At 45.8% G+C, this 27428-nt stretch overlaps 2 protein-coding genes across 4 annotated transcripts in view; one reads left to right on the top strand and one right to left on the bottom strand.

Annotated features, from left to right (window-relative positions):
* Positions 1-12215, top strand: part of TPP2 (tripeptidyl peptidase 2) — a 58819-nt gene extending 46604 nt beyond the window's left edge. The window contains exons 25-30 of one of the 3 annotated variants that reach the window (XR_001918923.1): positions 1369-1520; positions 2609-2705; positions 3700-3841; positions 7015-7222; positions 8901-9020; positions 11276-12215. Coding sequence is in view for 2 of the 3 variants with exons in the window: in XM_018056380.1 (XP_017911869.1) it covers positions 1369-1520; positions 2609-2705; positions 3700-3830; positions 7015-7222; positions 8901-9020; positions 11276-11365 (798 nt within the window). In the remaining variant the exon portion in view is untranslated. The remainder of the gene's footprint in view (positions 1-1368; positions 1521-2608; positions 2706-3699; positions 3842-7014; positions 7223-8900; positions 9021-11275) is intronic. The other 2 variants (XM_018056380.1, XM_018056381.1) reach the window with 2 other exon arrangements.
* METTL21C (methyltransferase like 21C) lies at positions 16607-25840 on the bottom strand. The gene is made up of 4 exons (XM_005687731.3): positions 25197-25840; positions 20999-21150; positions 18722-18839; positions 16607-17263 (listed from the first exon to the last, which is right to left on the bottom strand). Exons 1-4 carry the CDS (start codon positions 25519-25521, stop codon positions 16869-16871), a joined length of 990 nt encoding a protein of 329 aa, XP_005687788.2. The 5' UTR covers positions 25522-25840; the 3' UTR covers positions 16607-16868.

Genomic DNA, 27428 nt, shown 5'->3' with positions numbered 1-27428 from the left:
ACCACCCCCCGCCCACCTGCCCTGCAGCCCTTGGCCGGTCAGCGCCCATGGCCACTGTGCAGCCAGGTTGACAGTTCCCTCTCCCGTCTGATGCCACCTCTCAGCTGTCCCCAGCCAGCCCCTCTCGGTCTCACACCAGCTTTGCCCAGGGGCTTCCGTGGCCTCAGACTGTCCCCCCGCGATGGAGCGCTGTGGCCCACGCCAGGGCTGACCCTCTTCCCTCTCTCCACCCCTGCTGGTCTCGTCCAGCCCCTCGTCTTAAGCACCCCAGCAGACACCATCGGCCCTGCACTCACGGGGCATCCCCGGTCCGTTCATTTCTTCTCTCAGTCATTCTTCCTTTCCAAGCCATGTCAGGAGACCCGGGCTTCTCTCCACTTTTGCCCTCTGTCATCCAGTCTCCAAGTATCATATCAGAGAGTTCTTAAGCGCCAACCAGAATGGCTCGTCCATCCAGGATCCAGCGTTAGCCAAGAGCACAGATCTTTGATCACGCCGCTGCCTTGCGCTCGGAGTGACCCCCGTCCTCTAACCACGTCCTGCCAGCCCGGCTTCCTCCCTGTGCGCCCGAGTCTCAGCAGCTCGCCCTGCGCTTGCTGCCCCCGCTGAAGTTTCTGCCCATGCTCGCCTTGTCCCTGCCAGTGCGCCTTCCCCGCCTCGCTTCGGTTCTTTAGGTTCGTTGCAGTTCTCTCATTTAGGCCACTGAGGCTCCAGGAGCTCAGACCTCAGCTCCTTAGACTGTCTGTCAACAACTTTGTCTCCACGGGTTCCCCACCAGCCCCCCTTACCCACCTGTCACACTGTGCCCTCACCCCGGTCTGTTCTCTTGCTACTCCGTGTCGTTACTCAAGTTGTTTATTTACTGACCCGTTTGTTGGCTGTCTTCCCGCAGCGCTAAAGGCCCTTGTCTGCTTTGTTTTAGAGCAATTACCTTGCACGTCACGGGGTCTCAGTAAGTTCTAAGGATGGAATAAAGAAAGAAAATTCTCTTAAAATTTACTTAGAAAAGAGGATCTTTCCTTTTTTCAATTCTAATTTATTTCCCTCCTCAGAAATGTGGTCGCTCAGTACTTTTTTTTGTATTTAGTCTTTCACAGAAAACCAAGAATACCAAATACACGTACATGGGGAAAGATTTGTCCTTATTTCCTTTGTTTTAAAGGAGATAGTAGAAGCATCATCTCTCTAAAGTTTGGGAGAAAATGACTTTGGTCACAGATTGGAACTTGAGATGCATTGTGGCCCTTAGAATGCGAAGTGCAATGTAGTACCGCTCAGGTGCAGCCCATGTTAATGTGCTATTCACCTAGTGAAGATTTCTAAGTAAGCAAAAGAATTACACATGTTAATTTAGGACTGTCTCCACAGGATGTAATCCCTGTTCATTACTACCTGATATCTCCACCAACAAAGACTAAGAACGGCAGCAAGGATAAGGAAAAAGACTCGGAAAAAGAGAAAGATTTAAAAGAAGAGTTTACCGAAGCATTACGAGATCTTAAAATTCAGTGGATGACCAAGTAAGTTCTAAATGGCTTTGAATCCTCCAAGTGTTTACTTTTCTTTTCCTAGCTGCAACAGCCCTTATGTATATATGTATGTATGCAAAGACTGTATTCAGAAATGTCAACAGTGAATAGGATTGCAGGTGCTTTTAAATTTTTCCTGTAATTCCATTTATTTTTAAATTTCCTTTTGTAATGAGAGTTTTTATTTTAATCCTATCCTCATTTGCTCTTGGAAGGGAACTTTATTGGAAGGTGCAAAGAAAACCTGTCACTGTTTGTGCACTCTCCAGAGATAATCAGTGTCCCGTTGTTATTTGTCTCTGTGTTTATACACGTAGCAGGTGGGCGGATCCCTGTTTTCCAGTTACTATTTGGTTACGAGCAAATGTAAAACCACCATTTCCAGCATCTGGAAATGATCCCAGGGACATGCAGCCGATAGAGGAACAGCAGTTGCTGAGGCCAAGTCCTGGGTGAATTTGGTGGAGAGGCGGGGGCTCCCTCCTGCTCAGCCCCTGCCCTTGAAGCGGAGGGTCTGCCTGGCCGGGCACCGCTGAGACCCCGAGGCCCTGCCCGCGCTTGGAAGCAGTGACATCACACCCAGCGTGGCAAACCCTGACCTCAGCTGCTGTTCCTCCCGCCATATAATCAGCAAGAGTATAGTTTACTCAGCTTCCCCAGCCGGGAGCATGCAACATTTGTCTCTTTACTCATTCAAGACTTGAGATTTTTCAAGAAAGTGTAAATTTTCCTTCTTTGTAGATCTTAGACCTTTCTAGATCTTTTCATCTTAAACTCTTTTTGATTTTTTTTTCCCTTCCTTTTAATAAATTGAGTTGTAGCTGGTATGTAGGAGAGCTGTTGATGCTTATTTTTATCCAGCCATCTTACTGAACTCAAAATAATTTTCAGTTTTATTCTTTTGGTTTTCTAGATACATGGATTTATACTTCCTGCAAATCTTTGTGAATAATTATATTTCAGATTGATGCATTAGGTTATTGACTGGAGCTTCAAAACAGTATTAAATAGGAGTGACAGATCTTTTTCTTTCTAAAAGAACTAAATAATGACTGTTTCTTTCTTTCTTATTTCCATAGGCTGGATTCTAGTGACATTTATAATGAATTGAAGGAAACATACCCTAATTACCTTCCTTTGTACGTTGCACGACTTCATCAGTTGGATGCTGAAAAGGTTGGGCATGCTCATTTTTTACTATGAGTGTATTACTTTGCTTGCAGTATTAGATAATGTTTGTGTTTGAAATAAAGGTCCAGTCCTGATCATCTATTCCCGGTGACTGAAAACGTGTCCTCACCTTGAATGTTCTGTTGAGCTATTTTCATAAAGCTCTGGACTTGGCCATTACTATATCATTTGGTTGAACAAATATTCTTGGCTGGTCTGGTTCGGTCAACGGAAGGAAGAGGAGATAGGAAACTCTAAGGATTGCTCTGTTGACCTTGGCCTGAAAACAGCTGGAAGCAGAAGGCAGTGGTCCTGGCCTCCTGGAAGCCTAAGCAGCTGCAGCAGAAGCAGAGTGCTCCTCCTTTGTGTTTAACGATTGTCCTAGCTCCCAGCTGTCTCGCCTGGACCGGCTCCCACTGGGAGCCATGGCTGTAGACGGTGCTTATCACCCTGATCAGCTCAGAGTCCTGAAGGGCTGAGCGTGAGCCAGCAGGTACCAACGGGAGCAGATTCCTGGGGCGGCCACACTGCCCCAGGAATAAATAAAGTGAGACTCTGGTTTCTAGTCCTGCTTTCTCTCATTTTTGAGATTTCAGTAGTAAATCAACCAAGAATTTGTCTCATCAGCTAGTGCCTTTCTTACTCCTGTTTGCGTGTGGTGTGTAACTAGGTAACATAGCCAATCACATTTCTCAAGTCTTGATAAGATACCTGGGAAAAGGGTTGCCTTGGAGAAAACAGTTTATGTCTCTATGAACTTGGTCTCTCGCTTAGTCTTACTGTTCAGTGCTGGCAGGGAGTGTAGGGGCCGGTATTTTCCCGTCTGCGCTCAGGTTCTCTAGCGATGCTGGTGGTCATGAAGGTCACACCGGGAGGTGGCACCCGGCCCCTGGCCTGCACAGCCCGCCTGCCCCTGCACCATTGGCAATCATCACTCCTCCCAGTCCGGCTGCTTGTAGGTACTTCCTGTTTCTTATTTCTTCTTTTCTTTCCTCCTCAGGAACGAATGAAAAGACTGAATGAAATTGTTGAAGCTGCAAATGCTGTAATTTCTCATATAGATCAAACAGCCCTAGCAGTTTATATTGCGATGAAGACTGACCCCAGGCCTGATGCAGCTATTATAAAAAAGTACCTAACCAGTAAATACTCTTTCTTGCATCTCATTTCTTAGTTACTTTTTTTGGTTATTGAAAATATCCTCCTTTTCTGGTATTTGTCTATATCCTTATCGTTGGAGTTATCAGGTTGGGGATACGCCCTCCTTAAATGTTTGGTGGTAGTTTTCTCTGGTCGTTTAAGAAAAAGCAAAGTCATCGGCTTTCTCCACCATCAGGTGCTGTCGTGGTGGAGAGATGAGAATGACTGATCACACAGTCCAGCCATTTGGGGGTTTGTGTGAACTGGACATATGGAGAAGCACATAGCAGCCTATAAAACTAATTTTTTCAACTATTTATTGACCAATAATAGCATGACACACTCCAAATTTAGCTTGTAACGCTTAATAAAGTGATAAGAAAATTAGCTTAAAACTATTATCTCGCAACCTCAGTTTTATAAAACTGGGTTGACAGTAATACTTGAGAAGGGGGATTATAGTTTAACCTTAATAAACCCTAGTGTGATATGTAAAACAAGTGAAGCCAGATTTGTGCGTTTATTAGTTTCCTTCCGCGTGAGAGTGTTCCCACGTGCTGCTGTGACGGTCCACCCTTCGTGACCTCCTGCCCTCATCTCCTGATGGATCGTCCAGGATCACTTCCTCTGTTGCCTGGGTTCGTTTCCAACCCCAGGGTCCTTAACTGACAAGGGTAGACAGTCCCACCTTCTCTTAGAGTTGCTATAACTAACAAACAGAAACTGCAGACTGCCTGAAAGGACGGTCATTTCCTCTAAAGATTCCGCCTGCTGCAGTCAGTTTTGTTTTTTTTTTTAATACAAAATGCTTGATGGTAAATGCCAGAACCCTTGGCATCACATCATTCATACTGCTGATATAGGTCTTATGAATCTTACAAGCAGCAGTTTTCAAACAGAATAAAATACTTGCAAAATAGGTGGTTGGCCATTGTCAGCATCCTTCCATGAAGCCTTGTTGAAACGTTGCTGTGTTCTTGTTAATAATTATAGTGGAATTGTCTTATATCCCAATACAAAATGTTTTTGGTGTTAAAAAAATAATAATAATAGTGGACAGTGTAGCCACCAGTTATCTACAAGGGCTTCCTAGGAGCATTAATTTCTCATTTCCATGCAAAACTGCTTTTTCACTTAAGTCACTTGTGTCAATGATTGTAAGACAGCCATTTTGTAATCTTAAAAATTCTAATTTTTTTGGTGATCTAATACTAAGTTTTAATTACATTTAAACTGCAATTTACTCTGGCTACTAAAGTGTCTAATTGAAGTTGCTTCCTTAAATGTATCTATTACCACCTTTATCAGTCCCTAACTAAATTTGATTCAGAGATGTTTATTGAGCAAACACTGCATGGGACACCCTTGAGAGGAATGTAAAAAAAAAAAAAAAAAGAACCAGACAGTCTCTACTCCTAGAAAATGTACTGTCTAATACAGAAGATGAAATGGTGAGATAGAATGTGACTGAGAATTAGAAGTGTTTTAAATTGTGAAGGCTTATGGGAAGGAGAACTGACTTATTTTTTTCGAGAAGGGATAAACCCGATGGAATGATAGGTATTTAATCTGAACAGGTCAGTTCTTGGAAGAGGGGAGGAAAAGAATATTCCAGATATATGGAATCTGGGCTGTTGGATCAGAGAATGTGGAAATAGCAGGGTGTCTTATAGGTGACCTAATCCAGGCCTGGCTTGTCCAGCACACCCTCCCCCCAGCCTGGCCTCCACCCTCTGCATCCTCCAGCCCTTCTTGGGGCAGCGGGCACAGTCGGTCAGGATGCCGCGGGCGACCAGATGTCCAGACCTCGCCGTGCCTGCCCCTTCTTGTTCCACGGCCCCACTTCTTCACAGAGTGGGCACAGTGCCTGTGCCTGACTCCTGGAGTTACTGTGAGCACAAGTGAAATACTCCTGAGACGTTCCAGATGCTGCGCGGCATCTACAAGGTTGGGGAGTGAGTGGACCCCATTCAGTAAAAAGCTGCATAGTTGCCCCAAGCCCATTGGTCCTTCTGTTCTCTAGTCCAGAGTGACCAAGCACGTCAGGTCCCCAGAAACGTCTCCATGAAAAGAGTGAGAGTGGGCTCTTTTAAAACTTTGAAACGCTTTGCTGATAAACTCTTAGGCATCTTTTAGGCATAATTTCATCTGCATTGCAAGTGTATGAAGGTGGGTAGCTCAGGTTGTAGCAGGTTACTGCGTTGTTTGGCGGTTTTTTCCCCTTCTCGTGTTAGTTGTCTTTTGTACTGATTACTGTTGACTTGATGGTCCCTGTGGATTTCATATGGGGCACGTTTCACTCTGCATCCTCAGAATCCCCCTCACCATTAGATAGCTTGTCCATCCCATCTTTGAGTGCCTCCTGGTCATCATCTCAGCACATTCGTCCTCATTCGCACCCAAGTTGGACAGGGTGCCTCAAATAAGCAAGCTTTCTGAAGTGCACGCTGTTCCCCAGAGTGTAGGCTGTTACTGCATTTCATTCAGCAACGGTTTATTGAGTGTTCCGTGCCAGGCATTATTCTGGGCGCTTGGAATACATCCAAAAACAGAGACGCCTCCCTGGAAAGCAGGGGGCCTCAGGAATGAGAGCAGCAGGTGCAGGACCAACCGCGGAGCTGAGTCCTGGCCCTGGCACTTCCTGACTGGGGCCTTGAACAGATCGCCTGATGTCTTTGTGCCTCAGTTTCCTCCTGTGGAAAATGGGGGCGATTGGTGGTCTCTTACTCACAGAATTATTCTGAGTGTAGGTGAGGTAATACGTTAGAATACTAAAACCGCTTGCTGGCACTTGCAGAGTAAGCGCCGCATTTCTGTGCGTGTACGGAAGTTCACGACTACAGAAATATGTGATAAGTGATATTTACGAGAAGCCTAAACACTTAGAAGATGCTGTTCTAAGACTTCTGTAGCCAACAGAATTGAGAACCCAGCACTCTTTCCCCTCTGTTGCGTATGGCATGCTGTTTCAACCAAGTACAGCGACCCTAACTCATGTAATCCGTGCGTGTGAATACATGGCTTATGTGTCGTACCAGCAAACGTCTGTCCAGGGCTGTCCGATATTTCCGTGTTGTAAACCTCAGGCAAGAGGTGAATGAGTTTAATCTCAGATAAGGCTGTGCTCTTAATGCCGTGTTACTGACCGGTGGACTGTTCTGGGCTTGGTGTGCAGTGACATGGACAAGCAGAAGTCGACACTGGTAGACGCGCTCTGCCGGAAAGGCTGCGCCCTGGCCGACCACCTTCTCCAGGCCCAGGATCAAGATGGTGCCGTGTCGAGTGACTCGGAGGGGCGAGAGGAGGAAGGAGAGAGCACCCTGGACTCTCTGACGGAGACCTTCTGGGAGACGACCAAGTGGACCGATCTTTTTGACAATAAGGTACCCTTTCTGCTTTTTGTTTGGGCCCAGCTCTTGAGGGTGTGTCCCAGGCCTCTCTTGGGCCCAGCAGGCTGACCAGAGAGGACGGAGTACATGGACGGAAGCCGAGCTGGGCTCTGAAGAAGCCGCGGTCCCAGTGAGCTGTCCCCCTGGTTTCCCGGCTTTGAAAACCACTCGACCGTTGTTCGGTCTATGTGCATGGCTAACGGTGGCCACGCTAATTTGGAAAGAGTTGGAGCCTCGGGTCACGCTGTTTACGTAGGAGCCCAAACTGAGGCACCTGGGAGCTGTCTTCTGCCTCCCACACCTGTCCGCATGCTCACTTGTCAAGGTTGGAGGCGAGGGTATTCTGGTTAGTTCTCACTTCAATTTATAGCTGACCAGTTTTTAAAACCTAGTTTTAGAAAAAGTAACCTGGATGAGCTTTTTGGATTTTCATTATAGAAGCATTTTAAATCCCTTCTGGCGCTCAGCTGTAATTCTTACGGTAGAGATTACGTAACTGCAGGTAGCTGTCAGCCTGCCTTTTTCCTGGACATAAAGGAAATGAAGTCAGTGGAATGCTTCTTACCCAGCACAAACTCTTGAGTGTGTTGTTGATTTTTGTTTGTTTGTTATAAGCAGACAGATGCTTGTTTTCAAGAGCAGCTATGGTAATTAGTAGTAAAGACCTCTGGATGGAAGTAGGAGAAAATTCTTCCTGTCCACCAGGTTTTCCCACCTGAGTACAGAAGTGTGGTTAGAGAAGGAACTCAGTTCTGTTCTGAAGACTGAAGGAGTCAGTCCCAAAGGTTAAGAATTTAGATCTGAAATCAGCGCCTGGAGCCTGAACCAGGCCTGCCTCTGCAGCGCTGACCACACTAGCCGAGGCGGGTGGCTGGCTTCTGATGTGGGCTGTGGGCTCCCACAGGCTCCCAGGAGTGAGTGTTGAGAGCCTGGATGGGCGTCAGCAATACTCACTGTTACTACAACAGTTACCACATGTCTGCCATGTGCCAGACACTGCACTTGGCTGCTGGGAAAAGATGAGTAAGAACCTGGTCCAGCAGCCAGTGGCTAAACACTTGAGCATCACGGTAAAATTGTTACAAGTAATTCCCTTCTTGCCATACTGCTTCTGTTATTCAGGGCCGCTTCTGCATTTTATTACCTATCCGTTTACTGTGTTTGTGGCAACAGTTGTTGAACCCTTTGCTTGACACTAGAATACAAATAAATGTGAATAGGATTCCTTTCTTTGAGGACATTCTCCACATTCTAAAAGTAGAGACTATTGCATATAAACCCCTTTCATGGATTACAGCCTTGTGAAGGGGCTTGTGTCATTGAATGAAGCGATCAGCCATGCCATGTAGGGCCACCCAAGATGGATGGGTCATAGTGAAGGGTCTTGACAAAACATGGTCTACTGAGGCAGGGAAAAATAAATGGTTACAAGTAACTGCTAATGATTTATCATAATAGCTTTCTTCCCCCAATCAATTATCTGCTCTGTGTAATACTCAGGTCTTTTAAAGACACCAATTGTTCTTTTAGAAAGTTTTAAACATTGGCTTGATGTGATAGGTTCATTTGAAAAGTTACACTTTTGTTAATGCTCCAATTCTTTCATTATTAAAGTAATAGCTTAAATTGTCAACTATTTTGTAGATAAGCTGTATCTTGTTTTATATTCTAGGTTTTGACATTTGCATACAAGCATGCATTAGTGAATAAAATGTATGGGAGAGGCCTTAAATTTGCAACCAAACTTGTAGAAGAAAAACCAACAAAAGAAAACTGGAAAAATTGTATTCAAGTAAGTAAATTGTATTCAGTATTTAAATCAGCAGTGTTGAATGTCTTTCATTAGTGACAAGATAGTTAGAAAGCCTCATGGTAGTGATAGGATAACCCCAACTTCATCGTGACTTTTAATTATTAGTCTAATGACGTCATGTGAAATATACTATCAGTGTTCTTGCCTGGAGAATCCCAGGGACGGAAGAGCCTAGTGGGCTGCCATCTCTGGGGTCGCACAGAGTCGGACACGACTGAAGCGACTTAGCAGCAGCAGCAGCAGCAGCAGGAAAGATAGTAAGCTGTTTACAGTTTTTTTTTTAACGTGTCTCACTCCTGTCCAGAAAACCTATATTTAGCCTCTAGTGTTTTCAACACAGGCCAAATGTGTTGGAGATTTTGTGCAGTTAGAAGACAGGTTTCCTTTATGAAGGAAAATAATTCTTTTTAAATACATGTTGGCTCAGAGCCAAAATGGTTGAGCTTTTAGAGTTTGTTTGATTTGATTTGTCATTTAAAATGACAGGCCGTTTTTTATTTTACCATGTGTTATACGCAAGCAAGTTCTGTGCTTGAGCTTTCTGCACAAATTAAATGTCAGGTGTAAAAACGTAGTGAATTCTGAAGAAATTGTTTCAGCCTATTCTTGTCTTGGGACAAACATGATTAGTTTATGCCAAAAAGGTAGATGCCAGTTGAGGAGAACTGGTCACGCCAAAGGCGGCCAGGGGCCTGGTCTTCCTATTTCAGGTGGCAGTAAAGACTTAGTTGTGGCCATTTTTGGTAGTTAAACTATAGCTTATCTTTACTCTTAGACCTCTTCTGTGTATCTTTACCAAGTCAGTTCAGATTGTAAAACATTTGAAAATTTTCTGTTTTATCAAAAAAATGTTTTAATTTCGTTGGGAATCCTCACTGCTGTGTGGGCTGTTCCCGAGCTGCCGTGATTGAGGGCTCCTCTCTGGTTGCGCTGAGCGGGCTTCTCATCGTGGCGTCTCTTGTCGCAGAGCAGGGGCTCCAGGGCTCACAGGCCTCAGCACTTGCAGTTCCCGGGCTCCAGGGCACAGGCTCTAGGGCACAGGCTCTAGGGCACAGGCTCGGTGGTTGTGGCGCACCGCCTTAGCTGCTTCGAGGCAGGTGGGATCCTCCCAGATCAGGAATCCATCCTGCATCTCCAGCATTGGCAGGCGGCTTGTTTACCTCTGAGCCACCAGGGAAGCCCCGTAAGATCTCAGTTCACGTCTTCAGATCTTCGAGGAGGTGGAGGGAGCTCTTCCTGGAACCAGTTGGTCATCTCCCCGTGGCTTGTGAGGCCTGTGGGGTCCCGCTGCTGCTGCACTCCCCAGCCGCAGCTCACCCGTGTCCCATGTCTCAGTCTCACACCTCACATCCACCCTCTGCTTCTCCTATCTGTGTGACTGACACCCACCCCCTCCCAATCTGTATTAACAGCAAATTTTATTTTTACTATATACCGGATATATTCTTAATTATTTACTTATTTATTCATTTGTTCAATAGCTTTTGCTTTCCTGAACACAGAACGTAAGTTTCTTGAAAGTGGAAAGTGATTTTACTGAATGCTTTTCCCTAACACCTAGAGCAGGGAAGCTAGGGTGGGAAAGAAGAAAGGAGCAGGTCAAGTCATGTTGATGGGGAGGAAGACGGGAGGGAAGCAGGAAAGTCTCCCCGAATGATGATAATCACCAGGGAGGTTGGTTGGTGGGCTTCCCTGGTAGCTCAGTTGGGAAAGAATCCGCCTGCAATGCAGGAGACCCCGGTTCTATTCCTGGGTCAGGAAGATCGCCTGGAGAAGGGACAGACAGGCTACCCACTCCAGTATTCTTGGGCTTCCCTAGTGGTTCAGATGGTAAAGAATCTGCCTGCAATGTGGGAGATCTGGGTTCAATCCCTGGGTTGGGAAGATCCCCTGGAGAAGGGAAAGTCTGCCCACTGCAGTATTCTGGCCTGGAGAATTCTATGGACTGTGTATAGTCCATGGGGTTGCAAAGAGTCAGAGATGACTGAGCAAGTTTCACTTTCAGGTTGGTTGGTAGGAAAGTTGGTTGACTAGTTGGTCATGAAGAATACTGGTTGCTAGGAAGGAAGGTTGGTGGGTGTGTTGATGGTGGGTTGGATGGAAGGAAAGTTCTGCCTGCTACTTCTTTATTTTTGCTACATATTTAACACGGAATTTACCCTAAATACTGAGCTTGGAACATCTTTTTTTAATAGTATTTTCGTATGTTTTATTATTTTCATGTTTTATTACAGCTGATGAAGCTGCTTGGATGGACCCATTGTGCGTCTTTTACTGAAAACTGGCTCCCCATCATGTATCCTCCTGATTACTGTGTATTCTAAGATAGGAACCAAGACTTTACATTTTAAAAAAAGAAGGTTTTATAGTGAATGGATATAAAAACAAATCTGTGGCATTTTTAGTCTAATGCATGTTTTCATCCGCTATCAAATACTGATTATTAAAATGATGTGTATTTATCAGAGAATTTGCTGGCGTGTGGCTTAATACATGTAAACCTAGACCTCTGACATCATGGTGTTTTCTCAATGCCTCACATTGCTGGCAGCGGGCTGTGCCCTGGGTGCCAGCACCAAGGACTTTCAGTTGGGTTGCAGCTCTTACATGCATGAGAGGATTTGAACAGTAACTTTTAACTGCAAACCTGTAAAATTCTATTTTTTATTTTATAAATGAACAGGGTTTTAACATGCTTGACTTTAATTTTTTTGAATGGTATGAAGGCCTTAAAAAAGCTACATTAAGCGTAGCTAAAATTATTTATTGGACTAAAAAGTAACAGAACTTCATTTCCAGATTTTTTTTTTTTTTTTGGCAAAGGTTTACATTCAATTAAGGGGAAAAAATAAAACCGGCACAAATAAATGCGTGGCAAATGCTGGAGCATAACTGCTTCAATCACTCTTCATCTTGGAGTTATTTCAAGCCAATCATTCTTAATATCTCTTGACGTGCAGAGCATCAGAATGAACTAATAATACATGTATAAGTGCCAGACAGCTTAAATCTGTATCAGGTATTGTAAAGACACCCATACGGTTTGTTTATTACAGTTGAAATAATGTAAACAACGTGAATAAATGTGCAAAACCAAGATCGCCGTACACCATATGCACTCTGATACCTTAATTTTTTTATAAATAATAAAAGTGAATATTGAAGCTTCTTAAAGTTGGTCTTAATTTTTCATGAATAAAATTTGGGGTTAGAACAGAAATAATATATTAAACCTACAGATAAAAAATTCAATATGAAGTAATTTAATTTATAATGTTTATTATAGGCTTGCAATTATTTGAATATATTTCCACATCTTTTATGTGATTAACTTGTGTATGCTTAATTTTATTATTTTTATCTTTCTGGCTATCCTTCTTTCATTTTTCTTCTGTAAAATAAACACACGTAGACACTATTAAGAGGCCTCTACTCACTTATAGAAAATACGTGTGCATGCGTGCGTGCGTGTGTATGTGGCTTCTAAATCTTTCCTTAGAATTCACTGCTGTAAAAGGCCTGCCAGAGAGCTGATCTTGTTAATCATTCATAACTTTTTTGAGTAACTCACTCCTCTATGTGATGAAATCATCAGACCCCTGATGAAAAAGTGCAAATATGCATGCAGACATTTGGTAGTTTCTGAGCCATCTTTGTTCATCTAAAGTCCATCCATGAACAGCCACATTCATGTTCTCTCACACACACAGACTTTCACCTAAACATATATGGGCCCCCACATACACAGGTTCAGTCCAGTCAGGAAATCGAGACGTTCAGGAGGGCTAGGGTGGCTCCCCAAGGTCATGCTGCTGGCTGACTACTAATGAGAGAAAGTGTTTTATAACAAGTTTTTCATTTCCGAAAGAACTTCCTGCCGCACAGAGCCTCAGGCTCAGCCCTGGGTAAGTGCTCAGGTCTTCCATGAGGAAGCGTTCAGCTCCACAACATGTGTGGCTGACATCCAGGAATATGACAGCTTTCAGAGTCCCTCTGAGCATCTCATTTCCCTTTAAGCTTTTGAATTAGTCCCAACAGTTGTCCGTCATCTCAGGCAGCCACAGAATTATACGGTTGCTTATAATTATCTCAACAAACACCCCCGGGAAAAGGTTTCTTGGTCCATGAGAGAGCTGAGTCCTGTCCAAGACGGCCTTGCACATGGCGTTTTCTGGGAAATGATTGAGTTTTGAAAAAGTTGTTCTGAGAATTTTTGTCAGTTTTCTCTTAACCTAATGGAGGAGAGAATTTTCAGAGGTGCTCTTTCACTGACAGAAGTTACACCATTTCATTGAAATCACACCTTTTTTTTTTTTTTTTCAAGAATATGACTTTAGTATCCAATTTTAATGTAATTTTAAGATTAGAAACTTCCTAGTAATAGATTCATAGATTTATTTTGAAGTACTACCTTCTGAGTTGTGTCAGGATATAGTGAATCCTTCAAATACTTTTTTATGTAAAATCACCATTGTTACAGAGTTCCCTGATTTCTCACTTTATGATTCAGGTTTTGGTCTTTTTGCTGTATTTTTTAACGTAGAAGGAAGTGTGGAGTTCCGAGGGCAGTGAACCGCCGGGCCCTCATGGCAGCCAGGCCCACAGGAGCCTGGTCCTCTGGTGCCGTCAAGGCCCTGATGTAGTGCGAGGCAATCAGGTGGGGTACCAGTCTGCAGAGAGAGGTGGTGATTGACAGCGCTTCTTAATCGAATGTGTGATACAGCATGAATGTATTTATGATAACACCATAAAATTCATACACAGATGGATTTTTTTTTTTAATATGAGTCTGGCTCTCTTGTTGTACCAAGGACTTTTGTATCCAAATACTTCTTTCAATGAGATATAAGTCTTTCTCAGATAATTTTAAGTTTGCTGTGGAAGTTAGAGATAGGTCCACAGGCTGGCAGAATCTGCTGTGAACTATTTATCCTAGGAAGACCAGTCCCTCAGTTTTACCCACGGGTAGTGACACAAAGCTGCCTTGTTAGCCCCTTTTTCTGTTGAGATCTCTCGGTGCCTCCATGCTGACAGCCAGACCCAAATGCATCCCAGGAGAAGGCATCCTTAGCAAAACACATTTCTATGAGATTGATACCTGAGGAAAAGTGATAACCTTCTTTAAAATTTTTATTTAAGTTCAGTTACACATATACATACATTCTTTCTTTATACTCTTTCCTATCATCACAGAAAAATGGGGTTTTTTGTTTTGTTTTTATCATGCCACATGGCTTATTGAGATCTTAGACCCTACCAGGGATCAAATCCACAACCTCATCCGTGAAAGGGCAGAGTTCTAACCACCAGACCGCCAGGGAATTCCCAAAATGGTAGTTTAATGGTGTGCACCTTTATTTTTATACATATTTACTTCAAAAAAAACGTGACTTTTAAAAAAGAAGACAGAATTACTACATTAATTTGGAAAATGTACATCAGCCTCAAAAAAGGCTTTACAAGTTAACACATGATAAGTCTCCTAAATACAGTGTTCAGCGGAGAAGCATATCATAAAAATATACACGGTTAGATTTCATCTATATTAAGTTCAGAAACAGTCTTTAGGGATAATCTTTATTATGATTGAAATTTTGTTTAGGATAACTTATCACCTGAGGAGATAAATTGTTTCAGCAAATTGTTTGCTGGTTGTTTCAGAGACTGTCTTTGCCAATAATTTACTTAACACAGGTTCATTGTGAGAGCCAGGAATTGAACTGGGGTCTCCTGCATTGCAGGCGGAGTCTTTCCCAACTGAGCTACCAGGGAAGCATACAGGATATATCATCTCTTAATAAGCCAATAGAGAAATACTGCAGAGCAGCTGATGGTTGATTCAAATGATGACACTAGCAAAATAGTGCTATTAGAAGTTGAGACAGGTTTCCTCTCTGGTGCTGGTGGACAGTGTCTGCACCACCATTGAAAGCAGTGGAAAGAGCTGGATGCAGGTGAACATCTGAAAGAAGCACCAGGGGCTGGTACACAGTGCCCTCAGCACTAGTTCCAGGCCCTTAGGAAAGACCCATTTCCTCGTCCCAGCACTGTTTCTGTATTTTTCAGTTTCAGCCAGTGTTATGCCTATCAGTCAGTTCAGTCATTCAGTCGTGTCCAACTCTGCAACCCCATGGACTGTAGCACGTCAGGCTCCCCTGTCCATCACCAACTCCTGGAGCTTACTCAAACTTATGTCCATCAAGCCAGTGATGCCATCCAACCATCTCATCCTCTGTCATCCCCTTCTCCTCCTGTCCTCAATCCTTCCCAGCATCAGCGTCTTTTCCAATGAGTCAGTTCTTCAAATCAGGTGGCCAAAGTATTGGAGTTTCAGCTTCAGCATGAGTCCTTCCAATGAATATTCAGTATTGATCTCCTTTAGGATGGACTGGTTGGATCTCTTTGCAGTCCAAGGGACTCTCAAGAGTCTTCTCCAACAACACAGTTCAAAAGCATCAGTTCTTCAGTGCTCAGCTTTATACTCCAGCTCTCACATCCATGCATGATTACTGTAAAAACCATAGCCTTGGCTAGACAGACGTTGGTCATAGATTTTCTTTCAAGGAGCAAGCGTCTTTTGATTCCATGGCTGCAATCACCATCTGCAGTGGTTTTGGAGCCCCCAAAATTAAAGTCTGTCACTATGCCATGAAGTGATGATCTTAGTTTTCTGAACGTTGAGTTTTAAGCCAACTTTTTCACTCTCACTTTCATCAAGAGGCTCTTTAGTTCCTCTTGGCTTTCTGCCTTATATAAGGGTGGTATCATCCGCATATCTGAGGTTATTGATATTTATCCCGCCAACCTTGATTCCAGCTTGTGCTTCATCCAGCCCGGCATCTCACATGATGTACTCTGCATAGAAGTTAAATAAGCAGGGTGACAATATACAGCCTTGATGTACTCCTTTCCCTGTTTGGAACCAGTCTGTTATTCCATGTCCAGTTCTAAATCTTGCTTCTTGACCTGCATACAGATTTCTCAAAAGGCAGGTAAGGTGGTCTGGTATTCTCATCTCTTAAGAATTTTCCAGTTTGTTGTGATCCACACAGTCAAAGGCTTTGACATAGTTAATAAAACAGAAGTAGATATTTTTCTGGAACTCTTGCTTTTTTGATGATCCAATGAATGTTGGCAATTTGATCTCTGGTTCCTCTGCCTCTTCTAAATCCAGCTTGAACATCTGGAAGTTCACAGTTCACATACTGTTGAAGCCTGACTTGGAGAACTTTGAGCATTACTTTGCTAGCATGTGAGATGAGTGCAATTGTGCGGTAGTTTGAGCATTCTTTGGCATTGCCTTTCTTTGGGATTGGAATGAAAACTGACCTTTTCCAGTCCTGTGGCCACTGCTGAGTTTTCCAAAGTTGCTAAGTTAAGCCTGTAACTTTTCTATTACTCTGTACCCTCTCCTTTTGCTACAGCTGAAATTTGTATGAAGTAGAGTCTTTGAAATAAAATACATGGACACTGCCGAGCTCAGTTTCAAAAAGCATGTGACGAGTGTATATTGACAAGTTTAAGACCATGCTCTCCAGCAGAAATAACAAGGGGACATCCACTTGTTAATGTGTTCATGTAAAATTTATTAAACACTTAATTGAGAACTCCAGGAAGCCAACAAAGCTACTTTCCTGTTTTCGTGCTATGCCTGTGTATATTTCAATTAACCAGATAATCCAAAATAGGTTGTTTTATAGAGCTGCTGTAATAATCAGGTTTATTCTAGGTAGACACGTTGATTCTACACACTGCCTTCGCCATCTTATAAAATTTCTAACACTGTTCAACAGACCCACTAATGTTTCGAAAGGCATTTTGTTTCGTTCAGTCCCACTTTAGTATTCCTTTAAAGAGTTTGATCGATGACTCTTGAGATTCAGCCAAGAGTGTCGTGTCAAAAACTTGCTTGAATTTGTCTAAAAATTCGTAGTCGGTGCTGAATCTGAACTTGTTGGCCCAAAGCAGCACTGTTCCTGGCTGACAGAGGTACACCATGGTGGCGAGCAACTTGTCCAGGAAGTAGTGGTGGTAGACCACGTCGGAGGCCAGCACGTAGTCGTAGTAAAGCGTGGACTTGGGGAAGCTCTGCTCCAGGCCCTCCCCCCACACCAGCTCCTTCACTTCTGGCAGATACGTGGTGCAGTTGAGCGTGTTCTTTAGGAGATTGTATTGTAGGTTCCCCAGCACATCAGGCAGATCTGTCGCCGTGACTTGAGCCCCTAAGAGAGAAAGAAAACCTGCCTTGAGTACCTGGAAACACCGGGGCAGCCCAGTGGACACATACTCTCAGGGGGAAAATGCAGCTGGGTTTCCCACCTTGACCTTCTGGACATCCGGGCTGGATTCTTTCTTGTGGGGTAGACCCCGCGCTGTGCCCTGTAAGATGTTTAGCAGCATCCCTGGTCCCCATCCACGAGGGGCAAGCAGCACCTCCCCAGCCAACCCCCAAGGCATGATGCTCAGAAACGTCCCCTGACATTGCCAAATGTCCTTCATGGGTCAGACACCACCTTTGGTTGAGAACCACTGAGATAGAATAACATTTCCATCTTTTAAGAAACTGAAACTGTGGCACCGGGGAACTCTGCTCAATACTATGCAATAATCTAAATGGGAAATGATTCTGACGCAGGATAGATACTGTATACATATAACTGAATCATTTTGCTGTATACCTGAAAGTATCACAACATTGTTAATGATACTCCAACAAAATTTAAAAATTTTTTTAAAGATGCTAAAACAGTGTTATAATTTGGGGAGATTTCAAAGTAATTAACATACCAAGGTTTGGGGCTTCCATGGCAACTCAGACTGTAAGGAACCTGCCTGCAGTACAGGATACCTGGGTTCGATCCCTGGGTCGGGAAGATTCCCCTGGAGGAGGGCATGGCTACCCACTCCAGTATTCTTGCCTGAAGAATCCCATGGACAGAGGAGCCTGGCAGGCTACAGTCCATGGTGTCACACAGAGTCACAACTGAGTGACTAACACTTTCACTTTACTATAATAACACATGGTGTTTTCCTTCTAAAACTGTGTTTATCTGAAGATTTTGGTTTTCTCGTCTGGAGGGTATCAGCACTTTTCCACAGGGGAGGATCTATTTTGTATGATTCTCCCCCCCTATTAAATGTATTAAATTAACTTTTAGGCATTTTAAAAAAGAAAGTGATCAGTGTTCACAAAGTAGATCGCCATATTTCCAGACGGATTTTGATAGATGTGTAATCACGTAGGCAGAAGTAGACCAGACACACCCACCTCTTACACAGAGTCCAGGACGCACAGCTGGTGTTTGGGGTATAAATCTGTTTTCATCTTGGATTCACTGACTTGGTTTCTTTTCTTTTTTCCAAAACCTTAGTTATGATAGTTGCAGTGAAAAGCAGGACACAGCATAAAATAGCTGTTTACAACCGGAACTCGAGAGTCACCCCTCCAGGATGTCACCTTTCTCACATGCTAAGCAATGGGTTGGACGTTAGCGTCTCTAAGATGCAATTATCTCAGGGATAACAGGAGTCATTCTGGCCCGGACGTTTACAGGGGCTCAGTGAGGGCAATCACGGCCAAGCCCCTAAACCACAGCCCATCATTCAGTCAACATGTATTATTACTGTTGTCCTGGTGAGCATCTTTTGAAACAAGCTCAAGAACAGACAGACAGACACACCCAGAATACTGGCCACGATGGAAACGAGGCCTGGTCCAGCACCGATTTCCAGTATCTTAGCACCTCGGAGATTGAGTTCCTCTGTGTGCTCCTCCAAATACTGGCACAACGCTACGGCCTGGAAAACATTCACACTTGTCACTGGACGCTGGAAACCAGAGACCCCAATCCCCACTGCCAGTGAACTACTAGAAGACATGTTCACAGTGCCAGCTTACTGAGGGGTCCGTAGGAATCAAAGCACACGTGCCATGGTGTGTTTTGACCTGTGGAATATGAAAGTAGCAACTTGTGTCAAAGAAACCCGAGGTGCCGACTGGCTAAAGGGCCTGTATACGAAGACTCTTGATCAACCCCCAGGGAGGAAGAGCAGCTCAGCTCTTCCAGAAGCAGGAGTTGAGGAGCTGCAGGACAGCAGCCCCTCGCCCTGGGCCAGTCGCATCAGGTCCCCACCTGCTGGAAGACCACTGAGCTCTAAAACTCTCCAACACCTCCCTCCTGAGCCCATCAGCAAGCAGGTTGCCTCGGACCTTGCCTGCTATAGTGGACAGCAGGACAGTCATTTGTCTTTTAAGTAGCTCATCTAAGACACTCTGGTAGGACAGCGCTTCCCAGACTGTAGTGCACACTCGGATCACTGGGGAACCTGGTTGAAGACACCCCTCCACGTGCAGTAGGTCTGGTGGGGCTCAGGTCTGCAACTCTTAACAAGTCTGCCTTGCTAATCAGCCAGCCCATGGACCATGCTTTGGGTGGTAGCAAAGAAATTGCATACTTTGCACAGTCAAAACAAAAACAACCCCCCCCTCCACAAGGAACCAAGGTGAATACACTTTGATCCATTTTTCGACAGAAAACCAAAGGTCCCTTTCCTTCTTGCTTCACTCCCTTCTGCCCACCTCCTGCCCTGTCTGTGAAGAGATACAGGGAATTCGATGTGTGTGGATGCAGGAGGCGTTTTGTGTGAGCCAACGGGGTGGGGGCAGGGGTAGGGGGAGTCAGCTAGTGATGCCGGGGGGCCACAGAGACTAGGGGAGTGAGCGTGAGGGCATGACCCGGGTTGGGAACGTTTGAGTCCTGAGCTGAAGAACCAGCATGAAAGCTCAAGTGTGCACATACCTTTAGGCCTCGCCTTCTGACAGATGCTTGGGGCTTGTGACTATTTGTAGCCGAGGCTGGAGTGGCGGGGGTTGGGGCTGGCCAGGATCAGGTGAGACACGCCGGCCGCACTCACAGTGGCCTGCCCCAGGGCAGGTGGCAGACCCAAGGCCGTGGGTCTGTCCATTCATCCTTAGCTCCTCTCGAGGGACTTGGAAGGGGCAGCTGGGAGTGGGGGGATGGAAACTGAAGCACAGGTGCGAGGTGGCTCCAGCATCCAACCCGCGGCAAGAGCTCGCGGGCTGGGGAACAGACGTATTGAGGAGAGGCGTCCTTTGGACCTTGAGAAAGGATCGTGCTGCAGAGTGGGGGTTTCAACATTCGGAGGTGTGTCCCCAGGGCCACCAAGACTCGTGTGTGACTTGGCTTCCGGAGCGGCGGCTTAGGTGCCCTTCCTGTGGGGCGTGCCCTGTGAGAAGCTGGTCCGGTGGGTGCCACCCGGGGACGGGTCTTCCCAAAGGAGCAGCTGAATCTTTTAGCAAACACTCCTCCACCTCCCCAGGACTTCCCTGGTGGCTCAGATGGTAGAGAATCTGCCTGCAGTGCAGGAGACTCCAGTTTGATTCCCTCGTGGGGAAGATCCCTTGGAGAAGGAAATGGCAACCCACTCCAGTGTTCTTGCCTGGGAAATCCCACTGACGGAGGAGCCTGGCGGGCTACAGTCCATGGGGTCACAAAGAGTCCTACACAACTGAGGGACTAACACGTTCACTTTCAGCCACACCATAAAAGGTGAGGGACTCCTGAGGGTTGTTGGACATGGCCCCAAAGATTTTGCCCACTGCAAAATCTAAACCCTAAAGACTTTTCTTCTGATTTTCTTTCTTAACAGTTCATATGAATTTTTCATCCTACTTCCCAATATGCTCAAGTTTATGTTAATGTTAAAAAAGAGTGTTTCAGGAAACACAGCCTGGCAGAAATGGTTTCTAGGAGACATGCTGTGTTCTTGCAGCTTCTAAGCACACCAGCAACACCCTCAGGGCCATCCAGGGACCCTTCATCTGAGAAGCGCAGAATGGTAAAGCACTTGGCAAGGCACCCACAGCAACACAGTTGTACACAAGTGCTATTCCCATCCCCAGAAACCCTGATGCACCGATGTCATGGCCCTCTCACCCCTGGCCACACCACCGCTCCGTAACTTTCGATGGATTCTTGAATGACAATCTTCTTGCCCACAAACTGATAGTTCTCCTGGGTGTAGCTGGGGTAATTCGTAGGAACAAATTTCTGGAGGCTTCGAAGTGATGCTTCTATCTCATTAGAATCTGTGGGACCAAAAATAACAGGTTTCATGATTTGTGAAAGTGAAAGTCATTCAGTCATGTCCAACTCTTTGTGACCCCATGGACTATAGCCTGGAATTGTCCAGGCCGGAATACTGGAGTGGGTAGCCTTTCCCTTCTCCAGGGGATCTTCCCAACCCAGGGATCGAACTCAGGTCTCCCACACTGCAGGAAGATTTTTAACCAACTGAGCCACAAGGGAAGCCCAAGAATATGGGAGTGGGTAGCCTTTCCCTTCTCCAGGGGATCTTCCCAACCCAGGGATCAAACCCAGGTCTCCCACATTGCAGGTGGATTCTTTACCAGCTAAGCCACAAGGGAAGGCCCCCATGATTTGTGGGTCCACTGCAAATATACTAATTATCGCTACAATTAGTCGAATGGGAAGAGATTGAGCCATCTTCTAGAAACAGAGAATGTTACCGGTGACAATGGTCACAAACTAGCTCAGACAGAATATCATGGGGTGACTGGGATGGAACAGTCTGATGGGGACTTTTATCAGATGACACGATGCCAACGGGTGCCCTGGGCCCCTCCCTCAATTTCGGACAGAGAGCACTGTGGATCCGCCTCTCCCTTAGTTTTGGTGCGAGGAGGCAAGTACGCTACCAGGCAGGATGGCACGACTGGGCCGTCTGCAGTAAGAAGGACCTGGGCAGGCACGGACTGGACTATTTTTAGGTCTCGAAGTGAAGTAACATCCCACATGCTGGCTGGAACATGTGCCTTAAGTCATTCTACGACCGCTCCTCAAAAGGTACAGGTCACCCAAAGACGAGCCAGCTGCACAGCCCTGGGGGAGGCTGTCAGATGAGCCCCGACTATTAAATTACCCTTTAAATACTCCTTTACACTCATGACCCACTCGAGTGGCGCTCAGATATCATATAAGATGAGAGCAAAAGAGCACCTGATCAGGGATGATATCATGGAAGCCCAGAATGTCACAGGTTTCCCAGAGGGTTTCAGCATTTAATTTAAAAAAAAAAAGTGAGTAAAAAGGTCAGAATGAGGATGCTAAGCACATGGAGGGGTCATGTGCAGAAGAGGGGGGCGCTGCTGGTGTCTCCAGGGAGAGGCATTGGTAGCAAGGAGTTTGGGTCGGGGGCAGTGCATGAGACCAGCCTTTGTTGCCTGAGCTGCCCCTGGAGACAGGTAACCAGGGATGGAATAGCAGAAAGGAGCTGTCAGTGAGCTTGTGTAGGCTCTAGTCGGAAATATATGTTCAGGAAGGAAGACGAGGCTGAGTGCAGTGTGAAGGATAGGGAGCCTTTGAAGAAGCCAAATCAAGGGTCCACCCCTCGGAGCTCACATTTCACTGAATTCCGCCTGCACTAGAGCAGTTCTCTGTTGCAGCTTTCTCTGCAAACCCTTGTGAGATGGTCACAGTCAGAAGAGTCTAGACATGTGGAGTAAACACTGAGAAACATTTACGAAAGCTTGACCATGCCCGTTGACTCTGATTATGAGAAACTGAGGCTGGCACTGGGTATGTACGCCTTTGTATGTTTTTTCATGTTTTTCCAGAAATTCATTTGTGTTGCATTTTATAGAAAAGTGTTCAAATGGTCTTTGATTGTAGTGTGAGCCAAGTGCTGCTGCAGCAGCTGCTGCTGCTGCTAAGTCACTTCAGTCGTGTCCGACTCTGTGCGACCCCACAGACAGCAGCCCACCGGGCTCCTCCATCCATGGGATTTCCCAGGCAAGAGTACTGGAGTGAGGTGCCAGTGCCTTCTCCGTGAGCCAAGTGACCAGTTTGTAAATTAACAGAATGACACCTGCAGCTCTCAGTCGTGGGTTCCGATCTAGACTATTCCAGCCCCGGAAGGAGAATTCTCTGTCCTGGCCACAAAGACAAGAAACACGGACTTCCTTGAAGCTTGTAAGAATCTGCTGAGGCACACTGGCCAAGTTAGTCCTGAGACATCGTCTTTTCCTGTCGTGTGCCCTGGAGAGACCCTGGGGAGAGAAGGGGGCCTATGATTCTCACCAACTTCTTATAAGGCAAGTTCTTTGGAAGGAATGATGCTAAAGCTGAAACTCCAGTACTTTGGCCACCTCATGCAAAGAGTTGACTCATTGGAAAAGATTCTGATGCTGGGAGGGATTGGGGGCAGGAGGAGAAGGGGACGACAGAGGATGAGATGGCTGGATGGGCATCACTGACTCGATGGATGTGAGTCTGAGTGAACTCCGGGAATTGGTGATGGACAGGGAGGCCTGGCGTGCTGCCATTCATGGGGTCGCAAAGAGTCGGACACGACTGAGTGACTGAACTGAAATGAACTGACCTGACATCTAACAACAGGAACCTCAAATCTATCACCCAGCAAAGAGGACCCATCTTCTCCCGTAGGCTGAGCAGCTGACTCTGAGTGCTGGTTTCAGAGGCAGCAAGAAGGCAGAGGAACAGACCATGTGGTGCCCAGGAACATCCAACAGCCAGGCTGGGAGCAGTGAGCAAGCACTGATGTGTAGGATTTGGCCGTCACCATGGCGACAACGCTCCCAACATGGCCGTCCCCAGGGAAGAGACGCAGCTGCTGAGCATCATGGGCATGTCCACCATGGATGCGGCATCCACCGACAGCCGCAAGAGCACGGATCATCATAAGATGTAGGGAGATAATTCGTGCCGAGACATGAGTATTTATTACCTAAGTTTTCCATATAACTTTCCCCTTTATGTAATCCATTTTGTTGTATGTTTACATGACTTAAATTTTAACAATGGCCATGTTTAAAAAACAGCTTGCAAAAATTCCCAAAATGCAGGAGCTGGTCCAGGCCATTGGGTAAGAGGAGGGAGTCGTGGGCTGCCCTCCTTCCATCTGAGCCTCTGGTCACTGGAGCAGGCAGACCATCAGGGACCCAGGGCACTTCCTGCCAGTTTCTGGCCCCTCCACATTGGCCGGACCAGTCCTTCTTTCCTTCTTCTCACAGATCACCACATGGAAGCTAACTTTCCTCTCGAGACTGTAGGAAAAGTTGATGGGCTGATTTATAAATGGCTCATTCTTTCACAGGATGACAAATGATAAGCTGATGGTCTTCCTTTCTGGGTCAACATTGTAAGGAAGCATGGGCATAAAAATATCCCTCCTATAAGACCCCTTTCCTTGCTACAAAGATAAAGAAATTTATGTTGACTGCACATGATTTTCATTTATTGTACCTATGCCCACCTGTGGGAGCTTCCCTGGTGGCTCAGACCATAAAGAATCTGCCTGCAATGTGGGAGACTCAGCTCCGATCCCTGAGTCAGGAAGATCCCCTGGAGAAGGGAATGGCAACTCACTCCAGGATTCTTGCCTGGAGAATCCCATGGATGGAGAAACCCTGGTGGGCTATAGTCCATGGGCTTGCTAAGAGCTGGACACAGCTGAGCGACTAACACACACACACACACACACACACACACACACGCACACACACACACGCTCGCCTGATAGTTTTAGAGGTCAGCTTTTGGAGACAAGCAGAGTAGCATTTTTATGTAAACAACTTAGCAAAAATAAATACCGTCCTGGTTTAGCAGAGTTGGAAGAGCATTTCCCAGGATCAACGACAGTACATGTTTTGAATGTTATAACTTGGCTCTTATGACATCATTTGTTATGTCTGTTACTTATTTCTTACTGATTCGCTGTCCAGAAATGCCAGCCTGACTGGTTATGTTGTCCTAATGGGAAAATGGCTTTACGAGGATTCACTGTAGACTGTGGCTGCCAGGAATACATTTTGGCCAAGAGCAGGAAGGAATCTAGATTTCGTTTCTTTTTTAAAAATTCTTGTTAACAAACATCTGACTCTCCTAGAATTTGGAGAAGACAAAGTTGTGGACGTAGGGATTATTACCATTACTGCCATGCTTCTGCTGGTATAAAGGCCTCCTTCTACCGTTTCACGATCAGAAAAAGATCTGGAGTTCAAAGGAAATGGACTGTCTGGCCCCTGAGGTTCACTGGAAAATGCCATCCCCAGGAAAAGAAGTGAGAGGGTGGAGAGATGAGGAAGGAGGTTACCTCCCGGGCATCTGCTGGTGTCGTCTGTGTGCAGAGTCTCATCGTCCGGGGTGCTCGGGGCCTCTTCCAGGGGCCGGGGCTGCTGCTCGGAGCTCAGACACGCGTCCATCACGGGGCCGCTGGGGAGGAGAGAGCCAGCCGGGTCCAAGAGCTCTGCCGGGTCTGAATTGCCCAGAGCCTCCGAAAGGTGCAGCTTATCGCCTTTGCATCTGCTGAGCCGGAAAGAACACCTGCTTTTCAGCTTAGTTCCTTGGACGAGGAAAGCAGCCACCCAGAGCTGCCATCCTGGTGCTGCAGAGCAAAGTGGAAGGAGACCAGGAAGCATTACCCCAACTTTCCTATGCCTGGAGAAAGGCAGAAACAGAGCCTCTGGTAGCGAGACCGGTGCTGCCTCGCTGCGGTCTGAAGTGTATCTCTAAGAGCTTTTGGGACTGAATGTTGACGAAGAAAGCCTGACCCAGCTGTACATATTGTTGCGGGTAACTTGTGAATCGAGGCTTGATGACATCATGCATTTGGCCCAAAGGCAAGACTGCTCCCTTTCCATCTGAGGCTTTAGCGCAAGATAGTAGAAAGCTCTAGAGGCTGAGGGCCAGGAAGCTGGTTGGCTCCCCATTCTGACTCTTGGCCACTCACTTAATCCCCTCCATGCCATTTCCTCATCAGCAAAAAGGGAAAGATAATGATATCTGCCTACCTCCTAGAGCCGTGGTGAGAAACAGAAGAGGAAAAGTGAAAACCAGCTCAGGAAAACCCTACCAATAAGAACGCGTGGCATTCCTGCGGGACTCCACGGGTTGCTGCCAAGCTCCGTTCTTGTGCTTTTAACGTATCGATTCGTCTTATCCTCACAACCAACCTATGAAGCAGATGCTATTATTATGCCTCTTCTCAGATGAGAGAAATTTGGGCACAGAGAGACTCAAAAGCAGCCCGTGATCACGCAGCCGGCCAGAGGCAGAGCCAAGAATTCGGTCCAGGAGGTCCAACTGCAGGGACCACGTTCTTGATCATGAGGCGGGACGCAGCCCAAGTTGCCTCACTTCAGCCATGGGTTTTCTGGCTGATTTTTTCCCTAAAGTGACTCATAACACTTAGTTGTCACAGGGATATTTTCCAGTCTTTCATTTTTTTTCTTTAACAAAATGTAAATCATTTTCCTTATCTGCTTTTACGCTCCACAGTTAACCCATCATATTTTTTTCGGCCAGCTCCAGACAGCAGTCAGCCACACTGGCCACACCATTACTAATTATTCTGCACCTGGAAGGGTTGTGTGCCCTGCCGTCAATGTTCAGCAGGACTCAAACCATGGAGGCTGCTGTGAATATAATTTAGCATTTTCACGTGCTCTAGAATCAAACTTTTGAACTGTGGTGTTGGAGAAGACCCTTGAGAGTCCCCTGGACTGCAAGGAGATCCAACCAGTCCATCCTAAAGGAAATCAACCCTGAATATTCATTGGAAGGACTGATGCTGAAGCTGAAGCTCCATTACTTTGGCCACCTGATGCGAAGAACTGATTCATTGGAATAGATCCTGCTGCTGGGAAAGATTGAAGGAGGGAGGAGAAGGGGACAACAGAGGATGAGATGGTTGGATGGCATCACGGACTCCATGGACATGAGTTTGAGCAAGCTCCAGGAGATGGTGAAGGACAGGGAAGCCGGGCGTGCTGCAGTCCATGGGGTAGAACAGAGCTGGACGTGACTGAGGAATAAAGAAAATTTATCCCAATATTTAAATATTTATCCCAATTTGCCGACTCAAGACGTATTTTTCTCTTGCAGATACTTACTTGGTTCATCTTTTCAACTTGTCCCCAGCTCCAGGAAGTTAATTTTTCCCCTAAAAGATAGCTGACTGATTGTTGGTGAGTACCTAGGGTATCTTCAGCATTTGGGGAGGGACCCCACATTTGGATGTTGGCTCTGCCATGTCCTATCTTTGCTGAAAATGCAGATAAGGGTGATTCTGATCTCAGATGACGGTTGTAGGAATTAATCGAGGTAATCTCTGCAAAGCTTCTCACACATACAGTATTAGCTGCTACTCTCATCTCCAAAGTCAGAGAATAATCAAGACAATGCTCTTTACAAGACACCCTGCAAGCACCATGGGACCCCAAGCATCAAATTTAAGACGTTTCTTCATTTTGCATGCAAGGAAAGGAGATCTGTTTTCAGTTCAATAACAAGTAATACTTTTCCCTGTGGAATGAGATGACTCCCT

Source organism: Capra hircus, chromosome 12, assembly GCF_001704415.2.
Source record: "Capra hircus breed San Clemente chromosome 12, ASM170441v1, whole genome shotgun sequence".
NCBI classification, from domain to species: domain Eukaryota; kingdom Metazoa; phylum Chordata; class Mammalia; order Artiodactyla; family Bovidae; genus Capra; species Capra hircus.
This window is presented reverse-complemented; position numbering and strand designations above follow the sequence as displayed.

Coding starts and splice junctions, on each gene's coding strand:
- METTL21C (XM_005687731.3), bottom strand. CDS start 25,521: ATGCTTCCTGGTCTCCTTCCACTTTGCTCTGCAGCACCAGGATGGCAG. Junction 18,840..20,998: donor GAGCGGTGGTGTGGCCAGGG/GTGAGAGGGCCA, acceptor AATGTTTTCCAG/GCCGTAGCGTTGTGCCAGTA. Junction 17,264..18,721: donor CATCGTGGCCAGTATTCTGG/GTGTGTCTGTCT, acceptor TTTCTCTCTTAG/GGGCTCAAGTCACGGCGACA.